The 25,494-nt window shown below is 41.6% G+C and overlaps 4 protein-coding genes across 5 annotated transcripts; 1 reads left to right on the plus strand and 3 right to left on the minus strand.

The window, feature by feature from the left end:
- Positions 1 to 3,096: 3,096 nt before the first annotated feature.
- LOC125889057 (bcl-2-like protein 1) lies at positions 3,097 to 6,968 on the minus strand. 2 transcript variants are annotated; one of them, XM_049576708.1, is made up of 3 exons: positions 6,828 to 6,968; positions 4,686 to 5,338; positions 3,097 to 3,734 (listed from the first exon to the last, which is right to left on the minus strand). In XM_049576708.1, exons 2-3 carry the CDS (start codon positions 5,208 to 5,210, stop codon positions 3,594 to 3,596), a joined length of 666 nt encoding a protein of 221 aa, XP_049432665.1. In that variant the 5' UTR covers positions 5,211 to 5,338; positions 6,828 to 6,968; the 3' UTR covers positions 3,097 to 3,593. The 2 variants fall into 2 exon arrangements, with proteins under 2 accessions (XP_049432665.1, XP_049432670.1); XM_049576713.1 differs by lacking the exon at positions 6,828 to 6,968 and adding an exon at positions 6,495 to 6,736.
- An 817-nt stretch (positions 6,969 to 7,785) lies between these two features.
- Positions 7,786 to 13,083, minus strand: adnpa (activity-dependent neuroprotector homeobox a). Its single transcript, XM_049577705.1, has 4 exons — positions 12,684 to 13,083; positions 12,018 to 12,130; positions 10,681 to 10,773; positions 7,786 to 10,582 (listed from the first exon to the last, which is right to left on the minus strand). Exons 2-4 carry the CDS (start codon positions 12,123 to 12,125, stop codon positions 8,243 to 8,245), a joined length of 2,541 nt encoding a protein of 846 aa, XP_049433662.1. The 5' UTR covers positions 12,126 to 12,130; positions 12,684 to 13,083; the 3' UTR covers positions 7,786 to 8,242.
- Positions 13,084 to 13,196: 113 nt separating this feature from the next.
- Positions 13,197 to 18,468, minus strand: si:dkeyp-97e7.9 (DEP domain-containing mTOR-interacting protein). The gene is made up of 9 exons (XM_049577715.1): positions 17,169 to 18,468; positions 16,880 to 17,058; positions 15,848 to 15,971; positions 15,450 to 15,628; positions 15,046 to 15,258; positions 14,814 to 14,951; positions 14,640 to 14,710; positions 14,243 to 14,347; positions 13,197 to 14,117 (listed from the first exon to the last, which is right to left on the minus strand). The coding sequence occupies exons 1-9, from the start codon at positions 17,249 to 17,251 to the stop codon at positions 13,992 to 13,994; spliced, it is 1,218 nt and encodes a 405-aa protein (XP_049433672.1). The 5' UTR covers positions 17,252 to 18,468; the 3' UTR covers positions 13,197 to 13,991.
- Positions 14,289 to 22,438, plus strand: mafbb (v-maf avian musculoaponeurotic fibrosarcoma oncogene homolog Bb). The gene is given in 3 exon segments (XM_049577725.1): positions 14,289 to 14,347; positions 14,349 to 14,361; positions 20,896 to 22,438. Coding segments are annotated over 3 exon segments (1,002 nt in total). The 5' UTR covers positions 14,289 to 14,303; the 3' UTR covers positions 21,841 to 22,438.
- The last annotated feature ends 3,056 nt before the right edge of the window (positions 22,439 to 25,494 follow it).

A 25,494-nucleotide genomic window follows, 5' to 3' on the forward strand; every position in this document is an offset into this window, starting at 1 on the left:
ACTAGGAGGAGTGAATCTAAAATAAAATACTTCTTATAAACTGAGATTCTGTAAATTTGGATCTATTTTGGGTATAGCTTCTTGTGCAGTCTTGATGATCACATACGTGTATGTTAGTAGAAAGAACATGATGTGTATGAGTTAAGTTTATTAAGTTAAGGACATTTTTAGTGTATTCCATCATGTAAAAATTTGAATTTGTCCTTTTATATAACTTACAAACTTTGGGGATATTTTTGGTAAATGTATAATAAGTATTTTATGTATATATCCTACTTCCTATATATGTAATGTACTCAGTGATGTATCAGCATGTTGGTAAATTTTATGTATGGGGCTTATTATCGGTATCCATTTTGGTATCGAATGAGATAATGGAGTATGAAACTTCTCTTGTCAAACGATACCTGCAATCCATCCTTTTTGCACCCAGGCCTGTGAAAAAAATGATTATTTGTATGGTCTTGCTTGCTGCCAGTCACTGATGGCAAGCATTCTTAGATTTAATGCAACATGATTGGCAACTTCCACCGCAGCTATACAGTTTGCCGTGTGGTGAAGTCAAATGCGGAGTATTTGATAGAGCTGTTTCTACAACCAGTGACATAATAAACCTTATAATTTGAACACTTTCACAAAAATGTATTCATGTAAAAATAATTTGGATGCGGAGGAGTGGTGGTGGCATATTCAAGTGTATTACCACACAAATTAAACATTCATTTCATTATTATAAAACGTACTTGGCCATGGTCTTGAGATAGACCCACATACAGTTGCTCAGTAATAGTATTATTTGCAAGTACTCAGTTGTGTCATTGGACTGTGTGGTAAATTTTGTTGTGGTTGTTTTGGTGGATGTTGTCCTCTGTTTCTTTTTTTGTATATCTACAGTACAGGCCAAAAGTTTGGACACACCTTCTCATTCAATGCGTTTTCTTTATTTTCATGACTATTTACATTGTAGATTCTCACTGAAGGCATCAAAACTATGAATGAACACATGTGGAGTTATGTACTTAACAAAAAAAGGTGAAATAACTGAAAACATGTTTTATATTCTAGTTTCTTCAAAATAGCCACCCTTTGCTCTGATTACTGCTTTGCACACTCTTGGCATTCTCTCCATGAGCTTCAAGAGGTAGTCACCTGAAATGGTTTCCACTTCACAGGTGTGCCTTATCAGGGTTAATTAGTGGAATTTCTTGCTTTATCAATGGGGTTGGGACCATCAGTTGTGTTGTGCAGAAGTCAGGTTAATACACAGCCGACAGCCCTATTGGACAACTGTTAAAATTCATATTATGGCAAGAACCAATCAGCTAACTAAAGAAAAACGAGTGGCCATCATTACTTTAAGAAATGAAGGTCAGTCAGTCCGGAAAATTGCAAAAACTTTAAATGTGTCCCCAAGTGGAGTCGCAAAAACCATCAAGTGCTACAACGAAACTGGCACACATGAGGACCGACCCAGGAAAGGAAGACCAAGAGTCACCTCTGCTTCTAAGGACTAAGGATAAGTTCATCCGAGTCACCAGCCTCAGAAATCGCAAGTTAACAGCAGCTCAGATCAGAGACCAGATGAATGCCACACAGAGTTCTAGCAGCAGATCCATCTCTAGAACAACTGTTAAGAGGAGACTGCGCAAATCAGGCCTTCATGGTCAAATAGCTGCTAGGAAACCACTGCTAAGGAGAGGCAACAAGCAGAAAAATTTTGTTTGGGCCAAGAAACACAAGGAATGGACATTAGACCAGTGGAAATCTGTGCTTTGGTCTGATGAGTCCAAATTTGAGATCTTTGGTTCCAACCGCCGTGTCTTTGTGAGACGCAGAAAAGGTGAACGGATGGATTCCACATGCCTAGTTCCCACTGTGAAGCATGGAGGAGGAGGTGTGATGGTGTGTGGGTGTTTTGCTGGTGACACTGTTGGGGATTTATTCAAAATTGAAGGCACACTGAACCAGCATGGCTACCACAGCATCCTGCAGCGACATGCCATCCCATCCGGTTTGCGTTTAGTTGGACGATCATTTATTTTTCAACAGGACAATGACCCCAAACACACCTCCAGGCTGTGTAAGGGCTATTTGACCAAGAAGGAGAGTGATGGAGTGCTGCGGCAGATGACCTGGCCTCCACAGTCACCGGACCTGAACCCAATCGAGATGGTTTGGGGTGAGCTGGACCGCAGAGTGAAGGCAAAGGGGCCAACAAGTGCTAAACACCTCTGGGAACTCCTTCAAGACTGTTGGAAAACCATTTCAGGTGACTACCTCTTGAAGCTCATGGAGAGAATGCCAAGAGTGTGCAAAGCAGTAATCAGAGCAAAGGGTGGCTATTTTGAAGAAACTAGAATATAAAACATGTTTTCAGTTATTTCACCTTTTTTTGTTAAGTACATAACTCCACATGTTCATTCATAGTTTTGATGTCTTCAGTGAGAATCTACAATGTAAATAGTCATGAAAATAAAGAAAACGCATTGAATGAGAAGGTGTGTCCAAACTTTTGGCCTGTACTGTATATTGTATAAATATAAGATTTTGAATTAACAGCATTTTGACCTGACAGAGGATCCAACCGGGATTGTACCAACGTAACTTTGTGTGCAGGCATTACTCTATTTATCTATGCTGCATATGAATTGATCCATGAGATGAAGTATCTGTTTATTAGGTCATTTTATCAATGCATCACATCTCCCAAAGGATTCCTCACACTGCATCTGCTCCAGATAAAATGCTGTATTTATTACTTGTAAATCTATTTTCTCTGTACCTGAAAATGAGACAATTTGGACTCACAATATTGTAATTTTTTAGCCCGATAATAAAACTGAATTGCCATTTGCTTTCACTTAATTCTATGAATTTGAACTGTTGAATAAATTTGAGATGTAAGCCGTTTCTTTATGTAATAATATGACATTGTAACAGGAAGCTATGACATTTCTATTGGAGTCAAACTGGAGTTATGCAAAATTACAGTTTGTTGGAAAAGGCTCAGCTTGATGACAGACATTTGTGCATTTTGAAACTAGTCGTTTAAGGTGATCTATAAAACACACAAAAAAGACGCAAGAAAAACATAAATATATTTATTTTTCAAGCATGCCTAAAACTCCAGTACAGCCAACAAAATGAGCTGAGCATTACACAGTGAAAAGGAAGTATAACTTACATTCTGTCCGCCAGTTTGTAAGTTATAAAAAATTGGTCCTTGGATAACACACAAAGGGAAAAAAAATAAAAATAAGCAGTCTCATCAAACCAGCTGAATCTGTTTCACTGTCTCTTAGCTTATCAGGTTCATTTAAAGCACTTCCAGTCTGGAAATTAACTCCCTCTAACATCTGAAATCTCTGCTGTGTGTTAAAAAAAAAAAAAAAAGACACAAGACAAAGCGGGGTGAGGAGTGTTACAGCTCACCAAGCTACATTTTATGGATACTCCCACAAACTGCTTCAACCACTCCACATTCTGTCAGTGCACAAGCAGACTGGGCTTTTTGTAAACATCAACTATTTAGTTGTATTGTTCTTGGCGTAGCATTACACAGGGTGTGCCGTGGTGAACGAGATGCGGCACCTTCAGTGATTCTTGGCGATGACCACACCGACCAGCACTCCCATGAGCAGCGCGACTCCAACTAGCAGCCATCTTCTCAGACTCTCCTGAGATCGCCTCGCTTCTGCAGCGCTGTTCTGCCCAAAAATCTCAGCAAAGCAGTCCTGGAATAAGAAAAATGATGCAGACAAAAAGGAGAAATTTTGTTGTTAAACAACAGCTAGGTTTCTTTCAAGCAGCAACCACCGAGGCTGTTAAATGAAGCCAAAAAATGAACTGCCACTTGAGGCTGGCTCCAAAACAGAGCCAATCCTAACAGACCCCCATGCTGAAATGCCAAACTTAACACCAGAATAGCACATGAGTTGTTGGTACTAACTTTTAAATATGTGTATATATATATTAAGTATATGAGGATCTATGTAAATGTTTATATACGGTACGTGCACAGGTATAAAGACATTTAACACACATTTTTTGTTTGAAATCTATGGTATTGTTACTGCTATGTAAACAAAGACAAACTCACTATGTTATTCATAAAAGAAGGAAATTATTTGAAAATTGAAATACGAATGTATATTTTTACTTTGCAGTCAAGCAAAACAGGAAAACTAAAAAAAACAATCTTCTTTTAAATCCTATGGCGTGGTCAATAATATCAAAACTTCAGTAACTTTTATGGGTTGTAATAAACAATGATTGAGGTTGTTGACAAAGTTCTGGCCATTAGTCCTTGGAATAATTTGTAACTGCTGTGACTCTCAGCTGACTGCAGCTGCTGTACTCCATGATAATGAAGCTACAATGTTTTCAGGGCCACCTTTGAAGCGTCTAGGCAGTGAAGATTCGACAATCAAATGGTAGATATTCAGTGTTTTTTCTTTTAAACTGTGTGAGTTAGATCCAACTTTTTTCAATTCAGATAATTCCAATACTTCAACTCAGGGTTTCTGACAATACTGAGTGCTGATCTGCTCTCCCCCCCCGCCACATTTAAAATCTGTATACCTCACTGTGTAGAACACACATCTGTATTGGGTCAACACATCCCAAGGCACACTCACAGTGCCATAAATAAAGCTGCATGCTGAGTTCATCCTCTGCTGACTCACCCATCCTCCTTGGGTCTGGATCCATGGATTGATGTGCTCATCCAGGTACGTGGTCATCCAGTCTGTGATGCGGGAAACCAGCTCGCTCATATCCTTCTCTACACATTCCACACACAGCACACCGCCAAAGGCAAACAGGCCCACTACACGTCCCCAGTTGACTCCATCCTTGAACACCTCGTCCATCACGCTCTTAAAGCTGTGGTAGGCTGTGTCAGGAGTGATGTCTAGCTGCGAGGAAAGGTCACTAAATGATTGCGTGAAAAGCAGTTCAAACTCATCTGCTGAGTCCCGCAGAGCTGCCTTTACAGCTTCTATGTCACCATGCGGGGGTGATGACGTCCCCGGCTGGCTGCCCCCATTCCTGCTGTTGACCAGCAAGCCGTTACTGGCAGCTGAGCTGGCCTTGTCTCGCTCAGTCCTTCCTTCAGCACCCTCTGGCCTCAGTAGAGAGGTCGGGTGGTTCCTCTGAGACAGCTTGTAGCTTACAAAGAACTCCACCAGCTCTCTGTTACTGTACGACATTATTTCCACACTGTGAACCCCCAACACACAGCCAGCCTAATCAGATCCCGTGGTTTCTCCTGCCATTCCTCTCTGTCAGCTGTCACATCAGAGCTTCTTCTTCTTATGTTGCAGCTAGCAGTAGCAGCCTGGAAGCACACAGAGAGGGGTGAGAAGAAGTTGCATCAATTCCTGTAAGCCATTAGTTTCTGTATGACATGGAAATCTATCAGGAGACACTTGAAACTTGAGTTGTGAAAACCATCACAGAGAACATCAAGACTGTGAGTTACATTGTCACTGCTGGGCATTTCAGTTTAAAGAGGGACACCACCTAAATTTAGATTAACAAGGTTCAATCTTGATCTCCTATCTCTCAAAGCCAGAAACCAGAGAGGTAAGCACAAACTTGTCAATAACGGTGCCTACAGATATAACGAAGTTAAATTTAAATTAATAACACCTTATATGAAACTTGAGACCAAACCTGCAAGGAAATACACATCGTGTGTGTGTGTGTGTGAGACACATGAGTAAGTACTCTGAACAGTAAGGAAAAATTTGCGAGTTAAATTTAATGTGTTTAATGTAAAACAAAAACAATCTCATGGTTGTTATAAATGCTATTTGTTATTGTAATTCTTCAGTCTGTCCAATGATTGTAAACAGTCATTGGGTCTGTCAGGCTGGAAAAATTTCGCGGTAATGTGACCGCAAATATTTAAGACACATCGACTCTGAATTTAAGACAATCTAATCTAAGATATTTTAAGACTTTTTAAGGACCTGGAGACACCCTGATAAAGTCTGGAGCTGCTCCATGGACAATTAATGGGAGCCTGATTTTGTTTACCCACAAATTTTTTGTTTCCTTTTTTATACCCTGATGATCTTTATTCAATTGTAGTGATCGCATTTGTGAAATAGAAAATGTACCCATATACTCAGAACTCAGCACATTCCCCTGGCTGCTCAGTGTCATCTGTAAAATCTGAACCAATTCATTGCTTTTGGAGCAGCTCTAGACTTTATACTTGATGACATCACATCTTTGAGTTTTAGCACTCTAGTTTTTGGATTTGGGAGAAAGCCGATGATGTTGACGATATTTTTGGACTGTCCTAGATGATAGGAATACCATGTATGGACTTTTAAAAAGGGCGTAGCTCCTCTTTAATTTTATGTTAATTTGGAGTATCTGCACTGCATTAGTACACAATAACAGTGTGTAAGATGTTCACCTCACGTTTTAGCACTCTGCTGATTGATTTTATTGTACAGAAATGAATATAAACTGATGGATACCTGGAATGTGAAGAATAATACTGTGGCGTTAGCAAACATTTGAAAATAAGCACGAGCTAGCAAACATTAGCTAAAAAGCAGCCTCACGAGCTCAGTATATTAAACTCTAGCGGCATTAAATCATTACGATGTATATGATGCCAAATATGTGCGTCCAGATGCCAACCTGCCACCGCTGACAGCTCTAACTACAAGTCACGTAGATACTACCAGTTTTAGCTTCATATGCTAACTAGCTGTTTATAAACAGTCCGCAGGAGACGCTTCAAAACCAACTGAAAACTACACCCGTGGGACGGAAATGAGGTAATAATTATTGACAGTTATACTTACAGCTGCTAAAAGGTTGTTTCCCCTTTCAGAGGGCAGCTACGGAGTTACTAAAAGCTGTAGTTGTGAATGCAGACACAATATGGACATCTTTGCAGCTGCACTCTGTGGCCTGGACCGTGATGCACGCTGGCGTTTGGCCAATTCTGCTACTGTACCAGCCAGAAGTCCCGCCCCCTCCTGCTGCTGCACCAATCAACGTCGGAGACAGACCGGAAATTAAGGGGCCCGTGAAATGAAAGCAAATTCATTGGAAAAGCATGTTTGAGGGTGGTCTGGTATTGTAGGGCCCTAGTCTGTAGGTACTAAGTTTGAAACATTAATAATACTTTTAAGGAGAACTTGTTAACTAATTTGACTAAAGCCAAATGATAACATTCGGTATACCTTCCCTAATTATATAATTTAATAGATGGAGTTCATTTTCTACTAAAATATAATAACAACATAAATAAGTCACCTGTAAAGTTAGCCAAATTACACAAACAAGCTATGCTGCTATGCTTTTTCAATGGCTAATTATTTCATTTGGAACAATAATAATGTTCTGTTGCTGTACCTCTTGTATATAAAGCTTATTTTATGCATCTGTAGTTGTTTTTAACACTTTAATGCTTACTGTGGTGAATAAAAAATTCCCTAATGTATATCCAATAGCTGATGCCTTCCACTTAACTATTACAAAAGCATGTACCTGCAGATTTTTTTTAAAAATTTCTCTCCCTCTAATTGCACCTTACAAAGTTATACAACTAAAAAAAAAGACATTTTAGGCATATCTTCCATTACGTTCCTGTTAAGATTAGGCATCAGTTACATAAACCTTCCTTCCAACCAATTTTGCTTCTCTTAAAACTTCATCATGTTCTGTACATAATGTTTTTAAAATGGCTGTTTTCTCAAGACCTGGCACTAAAGATAATTGTGAGTGTGTTTGGTGTAGGGAAAAAAAATCAAAACGTTTTTATTTAACAAACATATTTATTAAAACATGTACATAAGCAGTTAGCATATCCTACACGTTCTAAATGTGAAATGACAATATGATACAGTTTTTTGTCACAGTAGAGGGAAAAAAAACCTATGGAGGTGGGGAAGCTTCCATATTCATTTCATAAATCCTGTGACAGTTAAAAGGTGAATAACAGATTGTATGAAGAAACTAACAAAGAACAATGGCTAAATATATACAATGTCACTTACATACGCCATATATTTATGCGCTATGATGTAACTTTTTTTTCTTCTTTCCAACACTGGTAACAAGGTTAACACCTGGAACTGAAGAATTTAGTCACCCATGCCATTTGACCAAATATTTGTGATTTGTAACCATCTGTAGGCCTATGGTTTTTTTTTCTTCCTTGTCTTAATTTATACACCATTTCTCAACCAAGGCACACTGCTAAGCAGGGACACTAACAGAGAGTCATGCAAGCATTTGCGTTCCCATCTTGCAAAGGGTTCTCCTCTTTAGAGGGCTCGTCCGTGTTCAAAGGTTCTGGCTCTTCTGTCAGGTTTACTGTTTCCACAGATTTTACATTCTCGTCTTGGTTTGTGTCAACATTTCCATTCTCAGTTGGTCTTTCCTCTATTTCTGGCTCACTGTCTGAATCAATGGAAATTGTCTCTGTGCATGTACTGAGTTTTAAGGTACAGTTTAGTGTCTCAACCTGCTTGTTTTGGTCTGTGCTTGGAGTACCAGACTTAAAGCCTACAGATCTCCCCACTAAGGTGCCAACAGGCTTGCTCTCCTCAAAGATCAAGTCATGCTTAACTTTCTTCAGAGCGTGCATGTCAAAGCCGAGCAGGACGGACACCTTCTTGGTCTCACACTGTCTCTCACACGCCCTTCTCTTGGTTGCAAAGTGACTAGCAATGTCAGATTTCCAAAGCCACAAACTTGCAGACAGCTTATCCTCTTCCTGAGGAGAGAGGTATGGTCGCCGGTTGAAGTAGGCAGTCAAGAAATTTTTCCTAGCTTCATAAGTCTTGTGTTCATAGCTTCTAGGATCCAGAGCGAGGCCATCGGATTCGGACTGATTTCCAGCGGTTGTCGAGGAAATCTTTGAGTCCTTGCTCAGCTTTAATCTCTTGGGGTTGGACATGGCCTGTGTTGGTGGCTGCCTCTTTAGGAAGCCAGCCCCGGATGAGTTGAGGGTCAGGGGAGACTTGAAGCCTTGGCTTGCCTGGTTCCTACCAACAGCCCTGCACTGCACAAGATGCAGTGTGATTGTAGACGCAACCATGTTACTGGTGTACACTCCCAGGCAATGAATGCACTTGTATGTCATCTTTTTTTCAACAGGATGCATTGTTTGGAGCACTTGGTGTCGCTCCCTCAGATGCATGGCTAAAGCATCAGAGATGGGACCTTTGAGGATGGTGAAACACAGTGGACACAGAGTCTTCCCAACCTCAGTCTTGTTAGCCTGAGAGGGGTAACTTCTAGCAAGTGGTTCACTTTTCTTTTCAATCATTCTGGGAGCGGTTAGTTTGACCAGAGGTGGAACACTATTCTGAGCAGCAGCTGACTGATCTTGACCATTGACAGATTCCTTCATGTTAAAAGTGAGCACAACAAGTTGTACATTTCTGGACTTGTCTTGTTTAATGGTGAGATCAAAGGTCAGAGGTGATGCACCAGGGGGTCCAACAAAGTCAGCAGGATGAGCCTGAGCCACATGCTCTATCAGCTTCTCAACATTGTGGAAAGCAGCATGGCACTGTGGACAAGTGAGCCCATGGATTAGCATGTGGTTTAGCAGTGTATCACTGGGCAGATAGCGGTTGCAAAGCAAACACTTGCTAGTGAAGTTGTGGATTTTCATGATGTACTTGGCAAGTGCCCACACTTTCTTTGCCTTGTGTGCGTTCTCAAAATGAGCATTGTAGAGGTTTTCAGGAAAGAGCTCGTTGCAAACTGTGCATATCTTCCACTTCTGTGTCTGTGCTGTGTTAACACCACCAGCGTTATTTTCAGCCACAGTGCTGTTGCCAGGAACTGTGACATGCACCTGACTGGCTGTGATGGAGGACTGACTTTTAACACTAGGGGGCGCTGGCTTTAAATAGCCAATTACTGGTTGCGCTATTTGGTCAGCTCTGAGTGTGTGGCCCCTGCTAATCATCAGAGGGGCCTTCTGAGGAGCAGCTGGCAAGGACTGAGGCCTGGAAACAACAATATTAGCATGTCCAATCATGGTGGTTACTTGAGCACCAATGCGCTCATGGTACTCTATAACATGCTGTACTAGAGCCTCATAGCTACGAGTGGAAAACTGGCAGCGTTTACAGAGGATGTTGTTGCCATTGACAGAATTAGCACCATTTTTGACAGACGATTCGGAAACCATACCAAGATATGGTGAGACAATATGCTGAAAATGTTCCCTGTAAATGTGCCTTCTCACAACATTGTAGAGCGTGTCCCGAAACGTGCATTTTTTGCAAAAGTACATTGCTTTCTCCACACCATCTCCCTGTCTGACTCTATCAAAGTACGCTTTGTCCTTCTTTCCCAATGCTGCTGCCTGTGAGTTCCCATAATTCTGCCGTGCTGAACTGGGTATGTGGAATATTTTAACATGCGTCTCCAAAGTTCTCTTGCTTGCAGTGAACGTGCAGTATGGACAGTTGAGCAGAATTTTACTCTCAAAGATTTTCCTGTGTACATTGCGGAAGTGATTCTTGTAGCCTGAGTAGTATTTGGAAGAAAATGGGCACTCTGTGCAGCAAAATGGCTTCGATCTGTATTCCTAAAAGACATCAAGGAAAAAACAATGGCATTAAGCTAAATATGGTGATTTGTGCATATGCACTTGCAAAAGGCCTTGGGCACAGAAATAAAATTTACCTGTGTTTTAGAGGATGATGGATCCCATCCGCAGATATCAAGGCAAAGACTGCCCTTTACAAATTGTTCATCGGGGCAAAACTCTTTGAACTCCTGTGGGCAGATGTGAAAAGACTGAGGCATATTTGTAATGATACACAATCATGCAAAGGTGTCTAAAAAAGTATTTTGTTTTGAACAAAGCATAGTGTGTGTTAAATTACAAGCAATGAGAATTACATACTGTTCACTTATTTTGCGATACTTAAGTTATTGTGTGGAAGTGTGGGCCAACACAAACATTAGTAACATGAAGCCATTGTTCATATTTCAGAAAGAGGAGTAAGAATTACTTATAAAGTGGATCCAAGAGAACACACTAATAGACTATTTATTAAGTCGGGGCTATTGAAGCTTTAAGATTTAGTTGCGTTACAGACACTGTTAGTTATGTATAGGGCAAAAAGCAGAGTATTACTAGAAAATTTGTAATTATTACAGAAGACGAGGAGCATCAAAAGAAATTTCCCTCTAACCCTTTGAAACCTGAGCGAACTTTATTTCTTTTAAAAACATGGGAGAAGGCAATGAGCAACATAAGAAAAAGAGAATGTTAAAAAACAAGAAAATGAGTTGTGCAATTTGTGTGACATTTCTTACCAAGATGCTCATTGCCTTTTTCCCCATGTTTTTGAAAGATATTGCACCAATTTACTCAGGGTTCCAAGGTCTGAATACGTGTGAAAGGTGCCTGAGCGCAGCACAAGAAAAGTGATATCGCTCCAGGTTTCCAAGGGTTAAGCACCACAAAGACTACATTAAAGCAGATGCATACTTCAGTGGTTAGGGTCAAACTATGGAATTCTCCACAGAATGATTTAAAGGGCTGTCTTAATTTTTTTTGTTCAAGAATATGTATAAAGAAAGAGTAGTTAGACTATACTGAAGCTGTCAGGTACAATCTGTCCCTTTGGTTAAAGTGTCTTACTGTGTGTGTCTCTCGATTCTTATTATTTATCTTTTTCTTTCTTAAGTTACTGTAAGTTTTGGCTGTTAAGTAAATGTATTTGACTGGCCGTCTATATCTTGTGATTGTTTATGTCTATTAGAGTTGTTAAAGCACAATACTAGTATGACCACACTGGCTTTGGACAAATTCTGCTGAGTTTGCATATATTTACCCTGCCTTTAATTTCTTTCACATATTTTCTGAATATATATTAAAGAATGTCACAGAGATACACTCCTAACGCTATGTTTTGAAGCATGAATGAATGTTATCACTAAACATCCATGGTAAGCCATGATTCTCAGTCTAACTTGGAGCTTTTACTCACATGAAACTAGAGCACACTCACCTCTGCTGCCTCCTTGCAGAACTCCAGTCCAATGTCTCCAAGTGCTTTCTTCACTTGCTTCCTGGCCCTCCTGATTCTTGTAAGGTTATTAACTGGAAGTTGATACATGTCTCCTGACAAACAGAAAATAAATGTTTTTTTTTTAAGACAAATCACAGAAAGCAAAGTATTCAATATGTTTCATAATTAAACACTGTGGTTCAATCACTAACCACTAACAGTAAAAAAAAAAAAAAAGACTTCAGGCGACACGCCCTTCAACACTTGTGTCCAATCAATAGATCACTGGCAACATATTTACTTCTGATGGCAGGGTCACGTTATTTTTTTTCAACACTTAAGCGTCTTCAGGGGCCCAGCACTGTTACTGAGAGCATGCTTCAAATTAGCTTTCATCACTGACTAAGAGCTGGTTTGATCAGACAAACTGAGACACGGCAGATCTGTGACCTGTCTTTATCCGCTATATCCAGTGATTTGGGGGAAATTAACAATACACGTTGTTAGCTTTGTGAGCTGCTAGCCAACATTAGCCGTGTTGCCTGCTCATATCGGCTTGGTTACCTAACGTTACTTAGCCAGCACCAAAGCTAGCGTTGCATAGCCGGTTAGCGTTATTTATTTCTTCATTTTCACTGACGAATTCAGTCGACGCGTTACACTCACCTTGTGATACGTCTGAGGACTTGCTTTACACGGGTCGTCTCACAACATAAATGGCGAACAAAGAAGTTAAAGCGGCTGGTCGGGATGTGCAGATTGGTAGTGGTGTGTTCGCTCTCCTCAGAGCCGGTGCTGATGCTCAGCTCCACAGCTAGCCAACCAAGCTAGCTGGTTAGCAGTCACATCTGCTCTGCTGCAGCTCCCGGCTAGCTGGAGGGACGAGAGGCGGGACAGGGTGGTGCACATCTAATGAAAACAGTACACTCCAAAAACTATTGACTACCAGGACTCCTCTTGGTAATTCTTGTACTTGCACTGGTGGCCGGGACAGCCTGTTAGCTACCGCTATCTGCTCTAAGTGAGCCAACTCTCAATCCAAAATGGCGACGACAAAAAGACGGAAGTCGTAGCAGGGTGCTGGGCAGGCGCTGGATGGCCAAAAGTTAGTATTCATTGTGGTCGTATTAATGCAATGTTTTATTTTCAGTCACAGAAAGATGGCATTTGTTGCTCATGACTGCAGGTTAATGAAAACACAACACCCTTTGTACTGTAGTTATCATGTTCTTGCTGCCACCCAGGTAACCATTTTCATTGATTGATTTTGTTCCCCCCAGAAATCAGCACATGTACCCTGCCTATACCAGTCTATAATTTAATAAACAAATACATTCACAGTGTTATAATACAGTTCCAGCAAATGTAGTTGCATCTGAAATAAGAGCCAAAGACTTTAAGACACCCAGAGGAAAGGAAAATTCATAATAAGATCTTGTCCAGCCTGTTTCTCCCAGACATAGTCGAACTGAGCTCAATATAACATCAGTGTGAGATTTTGACCATTTTTCCTCATACTTCCTAAATTCAGCTCCTGAGATGTAACCTCTAACCTAATCCTGATTTGAGATGGTAAAATGCTCATTTTCCTCTTTCGCTGTAGTGATCATTGTCTGAAATAATCAGCCAATGAGATAACGAGAAAAAGAAAGAAAGAAAGAAATTCTGATTGACTTATGAATGAGTGTGCACAATTTCAGAAATTTGTCTCAGTAATCAAATCCAAGTCTCAACTATATGTCTTATCTTTTCTCAGAGCGGAAAAACCTCTCAGAATCCTATGAGCAGAGCAAAAGAAGTCATCTGATTTATTAGGCGTATTTTGCACCTTATTTCGTCAGGGTAGAAACAGATCAGAATTTGGTCATCTCAAAATAAGCAAATAAGAGGCAGATTTATTTCTGATGTGACAAAGAAAAGACCACTGTAAGCAGCCAAATTTTCCTCTCGGCACAGACTTGAAGATAGTTGTTGTCATTCCAGTGGTTCCATAACTTCCAGTATAACAATGCGGGGACCTGTCATCACCAGTCTTGAGACTGTCTTGTAGTTCATGTAGAGAACGTACTGTCCGTTCACCTGGCACACAAACTGCCGTACCTAAAGAAGATGATGTGAAGCACATGGGTTTGCTTTTTGTCTCAGAGTCAAATATGTGCTGTTTTCAGACTCCTTTGAGGTTACTGTTTTCTCTGTCAGTGCCATCATGAATGTAACGTATATACCTTGACTCCAGCAGATGCTGCAGGGCTTCCAGGGTCAACAGCCTGCACATAACAGGGAGCCATGCCTCTGACAACAAACCCCCAGCCCAGGGCATCTCCTATCACCTGATGGAAGGAGGGTGAGATAAATTACACATTAATTCTTTAGGAATGAAATGGAATCTATGTGGTTTATTCTTGGTGAGATGCAGCTTCATTAGTTCATGTGGAAAATAATCTCTCCAGGAATGTGTTGTCTTGTTTCTAATGTAAGTTGTGAAGGGGTAATGCTTTAATTATCCACTTTTTGACTTTGGAGGACTGTTCAGATTATACAGAATGAATGCTGTTAAAATCCTGGTGGTACCGTAATTCTTAGCTCTTAAATAGCCATGGTTTAGCCATGATAGTAACTCACCGTCAACACTTTCTTGATGAAAGGTGCACCAGGTGCCAATATCTCTTCACATGTAAAATGTCTTCTAAGCACTGTAAAAGTATTAAAACATTTCAACAGTCACCATTTTCCAATTTTGGACCTTGATATAACAGGCGTCTTGAAACATTTGATGAATATTAATTACACACTTGCCTGATTTAGGATTGTATCTCACCACTGAAGTTGAAGACAGCTGGACAAGAGGTGCAAATCCAGCAGAGTGAAGCTGAAGGGAATTCAAGCTGCCTCGACGTCCACTGGTAGCCTGTTTTACATCTTTACCTGACCCCACTGGGATTGAATTAGTAGTAAAATCATGATGTGATAATCAGGATTCACAGAAGAAGTGTGTAAAGGGCAAAAAGGGCAGAGAGTTATTTTTTACCAGACTGGAAAGCACTGTTGCCCTCCTGGGGTGGGTTTTTGCGCACAGCAAATGGACTATCATGATGGTTGTCCTCTGGTGTCGACACAGCCACGCCTTCGTCATCGTTTCGTTCACTTTCATTTACCAGTTCAGATAGGCGGCGTCTGCGGCGAAAATTGATGCAGAACTGATAGAGCAGTCCACTGTCAAAAAAATCATGCTTCTTTGCCACTAGTGATGGGATTGGGAGAGAGAGCACAAAACAACGCGTTATAGATTTAATGGTATTTTCACAAAAAGTTGATGGGTGTTATTTGCTTTAGATTGCAAAAGTCCCAGCTGGCCACCCACTGCCAGCAGCTACTGACAGCCCGCTTACTCCTGGTGCTGTACATCAAAGGGCAAACGAGGACTTCCCTCACCGTGTTGAATGATGCCATGCTCCTGCAATGCGCGACACAGCTCCAGTCCCCGACGCCGGCTCTCTGCCTCTCCGTTCTGAAGGAGCCAGTCAATCAACTGGCAGCCAGGAAAGGAGCGCTGGTATGCAACACCATGCTCCTCTCTTAGCTGCAGAATGGAGTTCTTGTCCGCTATGAGACTATAACAGACACAAAAACACTGATCTGATGTGTCCTAACCTGCAAATTACTTTTGAAAAGTGCTGAAAGGAGCTGTGACTGGATATTACTGTCTTGTTGTGTGTGGAATTTTAACCCCAGCTCATAAATCATATTGGTGCATATGAGATCACGACTGTAATAGTTGACTTCAAGGTCAAACAAGAGAATCACAGCACAAAACAAATAGCAGCTCTTACTGTTCATAGAGTCGCTGTCCTCGCATGAAGATTTTCACCTCTGTATTGAAGGGAAATGTTCCGTCATCCTTACGGAAACGGTACAGCAGTTTGGCATCCTTCAATACTGTCCTCTTATCACAGACTAAGAAAAAGCAACATACAGTTTTGGATAAGCTAGTTGGTCTCTGAATGATGCTACAGTAACATTTTTATGCCTCCATGCCAGCAATATCTGTGGTGGGTTGTCTGTCTGATTCTCGTGAACGTGATATCTCAAGAACGCCTGGAAGGAATTTCTTCAAATTTGGCACAATCGTCCGCTTGGACTCAACAATGAACTGATTAGATTTTGGTGGTCAAAGGTTAAGATCACTGTGACCATGCTCCTCTCATTCTCGAGAACTAGGTACCTCAAGAACATCTGTAGGGAATTTGCTCATATTTGGCACATCTTGGACTCAACAATGAACTGATCAGAATTTGATGGTTAAAGGTCAAGGCCACTGTGACCTTGCATCAGTCTCATTCTCATGAACATGATATCTCAAGAAAACCGTGAAGGAATTTCTTTAGATTTAGCACAAAGGTCCTCTTGGTCTCAAGGAGGAACTCAATAGATTTTGGTGGTCAAAAGTCACTGAGACCTCAAGTGAAGTGATGACATAACGTTCTGCCATTATTTAATGCCATTACTCTGGAACAAAGACAGGAGACATTTGGTCAGACACTGAATTAGTGACACCAATCTTAGGTGTCCATCTTGAAACTGTGCTGATTGCATAGATCTTGAATGCTACTGGGTTGACGATGTGTGTGAAGCAACCATGTTTTAGAATATGTTGCTATTTTGCAGCAACATCCACATTTAAAAGATTGTCTACTGTCATGGCTACATGTGAGTCTGGACAAACATGGATGTAAACTGTAACTGCAACTTGACTGGTCCATGGAGGCATACAACTGCCAGGTGGTAATCCTAGTTTTCATTTGTACAGGAGGTCTTCCAATATTCCCTTGCTGAAATGTGTGGTGTTGTTGCTTCCTTCTTACCGTGGTGAATGATGTCATGGTCCATGAGGTGCTGCATGAGGCAGACAGCTGTTGCTCGATCTGGAGCTTCCTTATGGCTCACAAGCCAGTCTATAAGTTCCTGTGCCACAAAGCAGTTGGGATACGTGCGCAGATGATAGCGTCGGTCCTTTATAAGTTTTCCATCATGAAGTCTCAACCTTGAAATGAGGTTCAAATTAGCCATATGTTTAACCTTAAACCTTGAATTTCCTATAAGTCTGATCATAGATATTTATTATGTTCCCCTGCTCTCTCTTTCTCTTCATACCTGAGTTGTTCTCCAGCAATCATGACTTCTCCCTTATGTTGTCTGGCCATGGCCTTTCTCCTAACGCTACTTGTTCGCTCCATGTTTATTATCAGTGGACTGGAAGGTAAGTGAAGCTAACTCTTAGTTACAGCCCCTTGTGTTTACATAATAGCGACTGAAACACAGAGAACCCCAATTGCCATGAGGGAAAGATGTTATGTATACAGAAAGAAGACGTCGTACATTTATGTGAGGTTGACACAGACATAATGCATCCACCAACAAAGAGTGGTCCTGTGTTTTTTCTCATCCTTTATTAAGGCTGAAGCTATCACTAGTATTCTTATTGGCTGTTCCGACAGTACATAGGACATCTCTCCAGTAGTCACATTTGTTCATATTTTGGGAGAAGCAAGTGAATGCCTGTTGATATCCACATGATCAACCTTTGCTAATTGCCTTCATGGTGCTAATCGGCCAGCTACGGCCAGTTAAAGGATGTTGTGATGCAAGCTGTTTTCTTTTGTGACACAAAATAGACAAAACTCTGGGTGGCTATGGATGTTACAGCTTCCTAGAAGACACACCGTCATGCGTCAGCCTGGCTAAACTTGAATAAGGTCACATTTTAAAGGTCATCATGTGGTTGTCTGGCAACAGAAAACCAGAAAAACACACTAGTGACAGTGCTTGTCTTTTATTATATGTGGTTTCTGCATCAGTTTCATAATCGATGGCAGCACAGTACGTGTTGCGGGCCTTGGGATGTGAAAGCATTTGTGCTTCCAGCCTCTCAGGCAGTAGATAAATCCTGCCTACTTTAACAGAATTGGCAGACCTAAACCCCAACTGCGTTTAGCCCCAACCTTAAACAAGAAGCTACATGATTGGTGGAGTTTGTAGGCAGGTTGGCACACAGAATTAATATGAAATTAATATCCATGTCAGCATAATGGTCTCAATTGTCAGATGCAAATAAAGTGGAACCTTGTTTACAAGAGCTGTTGGTGCTTTGATCGTGTGTAGAAATTAAATGTTATTATGAGATGTGGCTGTTTTGTGGCAAAACATGTGTCTGCTGGTGATGTGCACTTACTGTTAAGCATCCTATCATTAACATACCACATACTGTCACCCTGCCGTGCTGACATAAATCTTTATATGTGTCCCTCAACAGTCCTTGCTCAGCCTCACTGTCTCCTCTTTTCCTTTATTCCCAGCAACTAAAGCTGACTGAAACAATGCCTCTGTGTTCTCAGACAGCACTTTCTATTGGTTTTGGCTTGAGTCCTCTATCTTGTCAGTGAAGCTTTCACTATCTTTGGAGCAAGCACTGACTGAGAGGGTCACCTCAGGGCAGGAACGTTGCTTAACCCATTGATATCCCGTGCAGCCTTGTCACCTCTGGACACCACTAGGGCTGACATGCCTGAATCAGACAGCACATCCTGGAACATGCCAGGTTTTTATTGTGTGAGAGATGTTAAAGAGCTGTTGTCGGGGGGCTCGTGATTTCTGGTGGGATGCTTTGCCCTCCTCTGGTTGTCGGAGCCTCGTGCCGACCCACTGTAAAATCAGCAAGTGTCTAAGAAAGGGGTGTCAAATATTCAGCCCCTGGCCCTTTAGATGACTTTGCGCACCTGATATTGATGCACTTGTGATGGCTAAGAGGTGTCAGGTTTTAAGAGCAATTTAAACAGTGAGTAGCCAACTTCAGGGGCCTAAATATAGACGATGGGTCCTGGGGCCCGTGAGTTGGGGGAGCCTCCAGCAGCATGTCTTGTGGAACACAGGCCCCTGTGAGCAATGACGATTGCTCGGTAATATGCCTGTTGATGTTGTCCAATTACAAGTCTCTATTTGATCATGTGATGAGATGATATGCACAGTAGTGTGCATATAGCTTATGGCAACTACTGTACGCCACTTGCCTACAAAATGCTTCAGAGGCATTCCCCCCCTGACCAGAATATAGTTCTCTGGAAAAAAACAATGAAAACTTATTTGGTCATTTAAAGATATTGAACACTGAAAAATATTTTCAATCAGCCGCTTCAGTACAAAATAATCTGTATCAGACTTCTATCTTAAAACAATATTGGTGGAACCCTATTGGTAAGGCACTGCCAAAACTTTTGATTTGTAAATGGTTTGTAAGGCACAAACTTTCTTTTCCTATAACGGTGAAGGCATGACCCAGCCCACTCTCCCTCTGACTGGCTAGTGCTCATTGCCTTCGTTGGTTGGGTTGGTTAGGTTGAGCAGTAAGGTAGACTGACTGAATAAGGAAAAGGTGAGACATATTGTTGAAATCACATTTATTTCTCTTTTTTAGTCTGTTCATTATCTGTTTTGTAAATGGATGAAAGAATGTGCTTTACACTAAAAAAACTGGCATTATTCACAGGTTATTCTGCCATGGTTTTACTGGTCCGCTGGATATAAAACTGGGCTGTATGTGGCTCATTAACTACAATACGTTGAGGGCTCTTCCACAGATTCCCCCAGAATTTCTAGTATTGTAAACTCAATACAAGAGTGGTAGAGCTTGAAATATCTCCAAAGACAACACAAATCAAAACAGCAAAAATCATACAATTAAGAAAACAGACCATGAAAGAATCTGGAATGCCTTGTAATATGATGATGATTTCTAAAATGGTTTCATCTGAATCGATCTAACAACGTGGATGTTTTTCTTAATTATGTTAATTTACATATAAAACATGATCCTAGGTTTACAGGTCACAAAAATCGATTGCTCCATCTTGCACTCATGCAAGCCTGTGCTGGTTTTCACCTCAGCGCTGAGTTGGTCCAGTTTGGGACTTCTGCAGTGTGGACCAATGGCCACAAGATGTCAGTGTTTTCCTGTGTACTAACTAAAGAGCACAGTCACCACAATAGTGTCAAATGAATTGTGCAGCCTTTTTGTTGTTCAAGTGAAATTAGGCTGTCATGACAACGTATAGAAACCACCACAAATTCGGGTATTAATATAAATCGAATTATGGCTGAAATAAAATTGTATTCAGTTATATTTATATATGTTTGAAGTAAGCAAAAGAAAGCCGTATGTTTAGTGGATATGCTTGAAAAACAATGAAAGTACTGCCTGTACAGGGGTGTATGTGTGTATGTGTGTGTGACTGAGCTTCATATACACTTTGATAAATTTAAACACTCCTGTGGGACAAACAGGCCTAAATGTAAAATGGAGGACAAGTCAAACAAGGGGAAAAAACATATTGCATAAGGTAATGTGCCGCTGTGCAGACATTTATAGGTTTTGGTCAAATGATCATCACGAATAGCTCGTGGGGACAGATTCGTAGCAGCTTTTATGCAAATCTCCCTCCTCTGCGTGTTTTCATTGGAGAGGAGCGTGGAGGTGTAGCCTGGAAGGCGTGACATCATGCCAATGCAGCTTTATGAAGAAAGTGCGCTTCTCCTGAACAGGCAAAGGTGCGTCCGGTCCTCTGGTATCACTGGACTTTCGGTGTGTTGCTACTGAAGGCAAAAAGGCTGCGCGGTGCAGATTCACCAGTTCGCACGGAGTTTGAGAGGGTGGGCGGCTTTTACGCACGCATGTTTTTCCCCTCTTTCTGAGCTGAAATCAAAGTTTGGAATTACTGCGCGCTTCGATTGACTGTATGAAAATAGCTGTGGACATTTGGAGCTCTTTGAAGAGACCAGCTTGCCATTTATTATGACCACTGAAGCGCATTCACACTTGGGACTGCAGAAAACCCCCATGGATTTCGTCAGCGATTTCGACTTGATGAAGTTCGGCGTTAAGAAGGAGGCGATGCAGGGGATGGACCGCTCGTTCATCGGGCCATGCAGCCAGCTCCAAAGACCGGACTCTGTTTCCTCCACCCCTGGCAGTACCCCTTGCAACTCGGTACCCTCTTCACCAAACCTCAATCCAAACGAGCAGAGAAATAACGCCGGGGGCAACCACTTCTGGATACCCAACAACGGGGGTTACCCTCAGCAAATGTACCCCCAAGCTTTCGGTTTGACACCCGAGGACGCAATGGAGGCCCTAATCGGCGCTACGGCGCAGCAGGGACACCCATCTGTGCCGCACGGCCACCATCCGCCACCTTTCCAAGCTGAATACGAAGGGTACGGACACCTCAGCGAGCCTGTCCAGCACTACCCGGGACTCTCGGGTCACCCCGACATGCAAGGCATCCCCAGCAGTCACTGCCAAGACCCATATCTCAAAGAAGACGTGGGGTGCGCGTCCCCAGAGTCTCCGGAGGACCAGCAGGTCCTCGGTGCGCACCACCAGCAGCAGCACAGCCGCCACGACAGGCGATCCAACGCCGAGAACCACTTCTCAGACGACCAGCTGGTGTCCATGTCCGTCAGGGAGCTCAACCGACTCCTCAGAGGCCTCAGCAAGGACGAGGTGATGCGTCTGAAGCAGAAGCGCCGGACCCTGAAAAACAGAGGTTACGCACAGTCCTGCCGCTACAAGCGCGTCCAACAGAAACACGTTTTGGAGCACGAGAAGACGAGCCTGGTGTCACAGGTCGAGCAGCTGAAACATGAACTGAACAGACTGATGCGAGAGAGGGATGCATACAAACAAAAATGTGAGAAACTGTCCGGTGCAAACTGTTACCACGAAACTGGGTCTACCAGTGACAACCCTTCCTCACCCGAGTATTTAATGTGAGTTTGTTGATTTCCTGCAGAACTGATCGTTTTCCATGGGGGGGCATTATGTTGACAGCTCGCCTTGCTCTTAAACACACAGTCCCATGGATTCATCAAGTTTTAATTAATGTTGGACATACGGATATCACTCAAATAATTGTAATTAATGCAACTACGCAACAAGTTATGAATGGAAAATTACAATGAAGCATGCATGCAGGACATGTATGAGATGTTTTTATTTTATACAGGCGTATCTGTATTTTGTCTGAAAGGAGATACTTGAAATCAGAGAATATTCCCTTTTTTATTAATATACAACTTTAATGCTTTTGCTTCAGTTACTCATAAAATTTTCATTTTGGTGATTTTGCTTTGCTTAGTTTTTGTAGATCAAATTATATTTTGTGTTCCTGCTTCCTTAAAATAGACAACACGCAAAAGGAATTATGCTAGAAATGACATTTCTATTATTTTTATGAATCTGATTCTGCTGGACAGATGGTGTTCCTTATTTGCTTTTCTTTTTAAGATAATATATGATTATGCAAATTGTTTTTCATTCACTCTGTTTTTAATTTGCTATGGATCAATAAACCTATTGTGACTTTTTAAAATTGTGTCTCACCTGCTGATGGAATTACTATTCTTCAAAAGAACTGTCCACACAGTGAAATATTTGCATCACATGCACAGTTTTCTTAGTTTATGACATACCATAAATGTTAGTTTTTGATTTGTTAGTCTTATAAGAGCTATTTCAACATTTTTGAAAATCATATTCACAATACACAAAGGGATATGCTTCTAAATCCTAAATTAGTACAAGAAGATGCATCCAACATAACATCTGTGGACACTAGAATTATGGTATTTAAGTTTTATAATCAGGATTGAACATTAAGTTTTTTGTCCACTTGCCATTTGGATGGTGGATTCTAAAATCTAGCCGCTACTTAATAGATTAGCATTGTGTTTAGGCTGGTAAGTAAAGCAAATCTATCAATCACTTGCATATTTTACCACCATTTGGCTGGTGGCTGGTGCTAATTTCCAATTCTGCTTATATTATATTAAAACAGTATAAAAAATGTAAAAGTAAATTTTGTGTGCAGTTGAGACTAAAAGCACACAAAAAAACATCACCTCCAATACCATTCTACTGTGACATAATTCTATGACCCTATACATTTTTTAAATGACACATAAATTCACACTGTGAGTTTTAAGAAGTCATTTTACCTCATGATTATTCATGAATTATTATTATTGTTTTAAGACGGCCAAAGGAAGGAGCGCAGTCACACTGCTGTGTTTTTGATGGTTTGGTGGTGAATGAAAGGACGAGTGGCTTTCCCTCCTTCCCTGACCTTTGCCCTTTATGCAGTGCTGCTTCCTGTGGGACCCCAGCATGTGGGAGCACAGGGGGCTGACTGGCAGGGGCTGTGGGGCACAGATAAAATGGAGTGGAAATCAGGCTTCCCCTCTGCTCTCTTCCTCAGACAAACAGATCACCTCTGCATTCATTAACAGAGGAAGAGAGAAACAACAACCACGGCACACACAGCTCCGCGCTCCTCCAGCCAGCTCCGGAGGATTGTTTTCATTTATGTTCTTTTTTTTTTCTTCTGTCCTGTTACATTTTGAAATCCTCAAGCAAATTTTCTGACAACAGATTGTTCTCAGTTCAGGACTACAAAAAAATATTTGGTTGACCATAATAGCTCCAAGGCCATTGTGATTATGTGTGATAAGTGGTCACATTGTAAATTGAGTTTCTAACCTCAGCTGGGCCTGTGTACTGAACGTCTTAGAGAGTTTTTCACTGTCAGGGGAGACTTTCCCACCGCTCCTCCTTTAGTGAGAGTTCAGCTGGCCAGGTGGCTCTGTTAATGGCACCACCCTTTAGCCTGGAAACCAGGTTCTCTTTTCATGTGTGACCCCCTGACAGTTTTGCCCTCACCCCTCTGTTGAGAGAAAGCAGCTCTAAAATCACACCACAGGTGCAAAAACACTTTCCTTCCGAAAACAGGCCTAATCCCTGAAGGTCGGCTCGCTGCTCTGGGAGTACATGACGTAGATGAGTGCGTTTGTGAACATCAAGGATGTAGCAGAAAATAACCAGATAGGTTACAGCAATGAATAATGCTCCTCTGTATTTTAATGTTATTGGGAAAGGCTCATTAATCAGTGGCTCTTATATATGGCACAAGACTCTGTTTACAGGCACAGTTTAAATTTCTTCTACTTTGTAAATATCGTCATTAACAGTAAAATTCAGATGACTGCTGTGCAGAAAGCAAAAATCACTATTAATTATTATTGAAGAAATTTGCTATTAGAATAGTTTTTTTGTGCATTTATTATTTTGTCTCCAGTAAATATAATTTCGAATGTCTTGGTGTAATTTGTAAAAGACATAATGGGGTGAAATATTAAAACTATGAGTGCTTAACATCATCTAAAACCTTCCAAAATTGTAGAGCATTTTAGATTGACCTACTTGAAGTGTAAGTATATATTTGCACCTGCAATACTGGAGAACATTAAAACAAGGTATGCATTAACATATGTGTATACTTGCATGGACATATTTTAGTGGATGTGGTTTTTAAACAGTGTGTTTCCTTGTTCGGTGTGGTATGTTTGCGCACTTACATACATCACATGAGGCTTTTTAAGCAACAGCACAATAATACAGTAGAAGTGTTGGGCGAGGAGAGCGGTTTGTGGTACTGTGTGACAGTGTGCAGGGTGCCATTGTAGAAACGATTAGCCAGCTCTTTTCCCTCGCATGTGATAGGCTGGTGGGCCTGATGTGAGAGCCTCACACAACCCCCCCCCCCCTTCCTCCACCTCCTCCTCCTCCCCCCCCCCCCGCCACCAACACCCCGAGCCCACAGCGCCTGAGGCTGGCTACTGAGTCAGCAGGAGGGAAAGGTGTCTGCACGGCTGTGGCATCAGAACAAGAGAGAGAAAGCAAAATAGCTGGAGAAGGATAAAGCGGAGTGAAAACGATTTAGAACAGACATGCTTGCATTTTTTAAAACAGATGGAGAGAAGGAGCGATTGTGCGGAAAAAAAACCCAGAACGAGATGATGAAGCAGGTTAAAGAGGAAGCATCATCATCTCCTAAATTATTTCAAAATCTGTTCTGCAGAGGCCTTTTTATTGAATAGTGACTAAGATGTTCGCTCTTGATGTAACTATGACACATTTTTACACAATGAATAACGTCTACAGATGGCTGCTGTTCACTGAAAACACTCAAATGTGTCCATCAGGATCTGTTAAACCTGGTGCCAACCTCTTGGCTGAGTGCTGGGGTTTGCCAAGGCCTGGCTGCATCTCAGACAGCGGACACAGACAGAGGAATGCTGCAGATACTCACCATTGTGTGGGGAGAGGCAGAGGAATGCAGGCTGCCAGGCTACGTACACTGTCACCAATGAACACAGCCAGAGGCCTCGAGCCATGAGGGGAAGGCCGGGCCAACAGACCCCACAGTCAAACATCACTCACCACCACTTCATCTGTGATATCATACCCATCTTCTCTGGACGGTGTTGGTTTGGCCCAGCTCACTGACTAAACACTGAGTATCTTGTTGCAGAGCTCCCGACTGACTGTCACAAAAACTGTTAGAGATTAGATACAAACTGGCCCAACAAA

This window comes from Epinephelus fuscoguttatus, linkage group LG1 (assembly GCF_011397635.1).
Source record: "Epinephelus fuscoguttatus linkage group LG1, E.fuscoguttatus.final_Chr_v1".
NCBI classification, from domain to species: Eukaryota; Metazoa; Chordata; class Actinopteri; order Perciformes; family Serranidae; genus Epinephelus; species Epinephelus fuscoguttatus.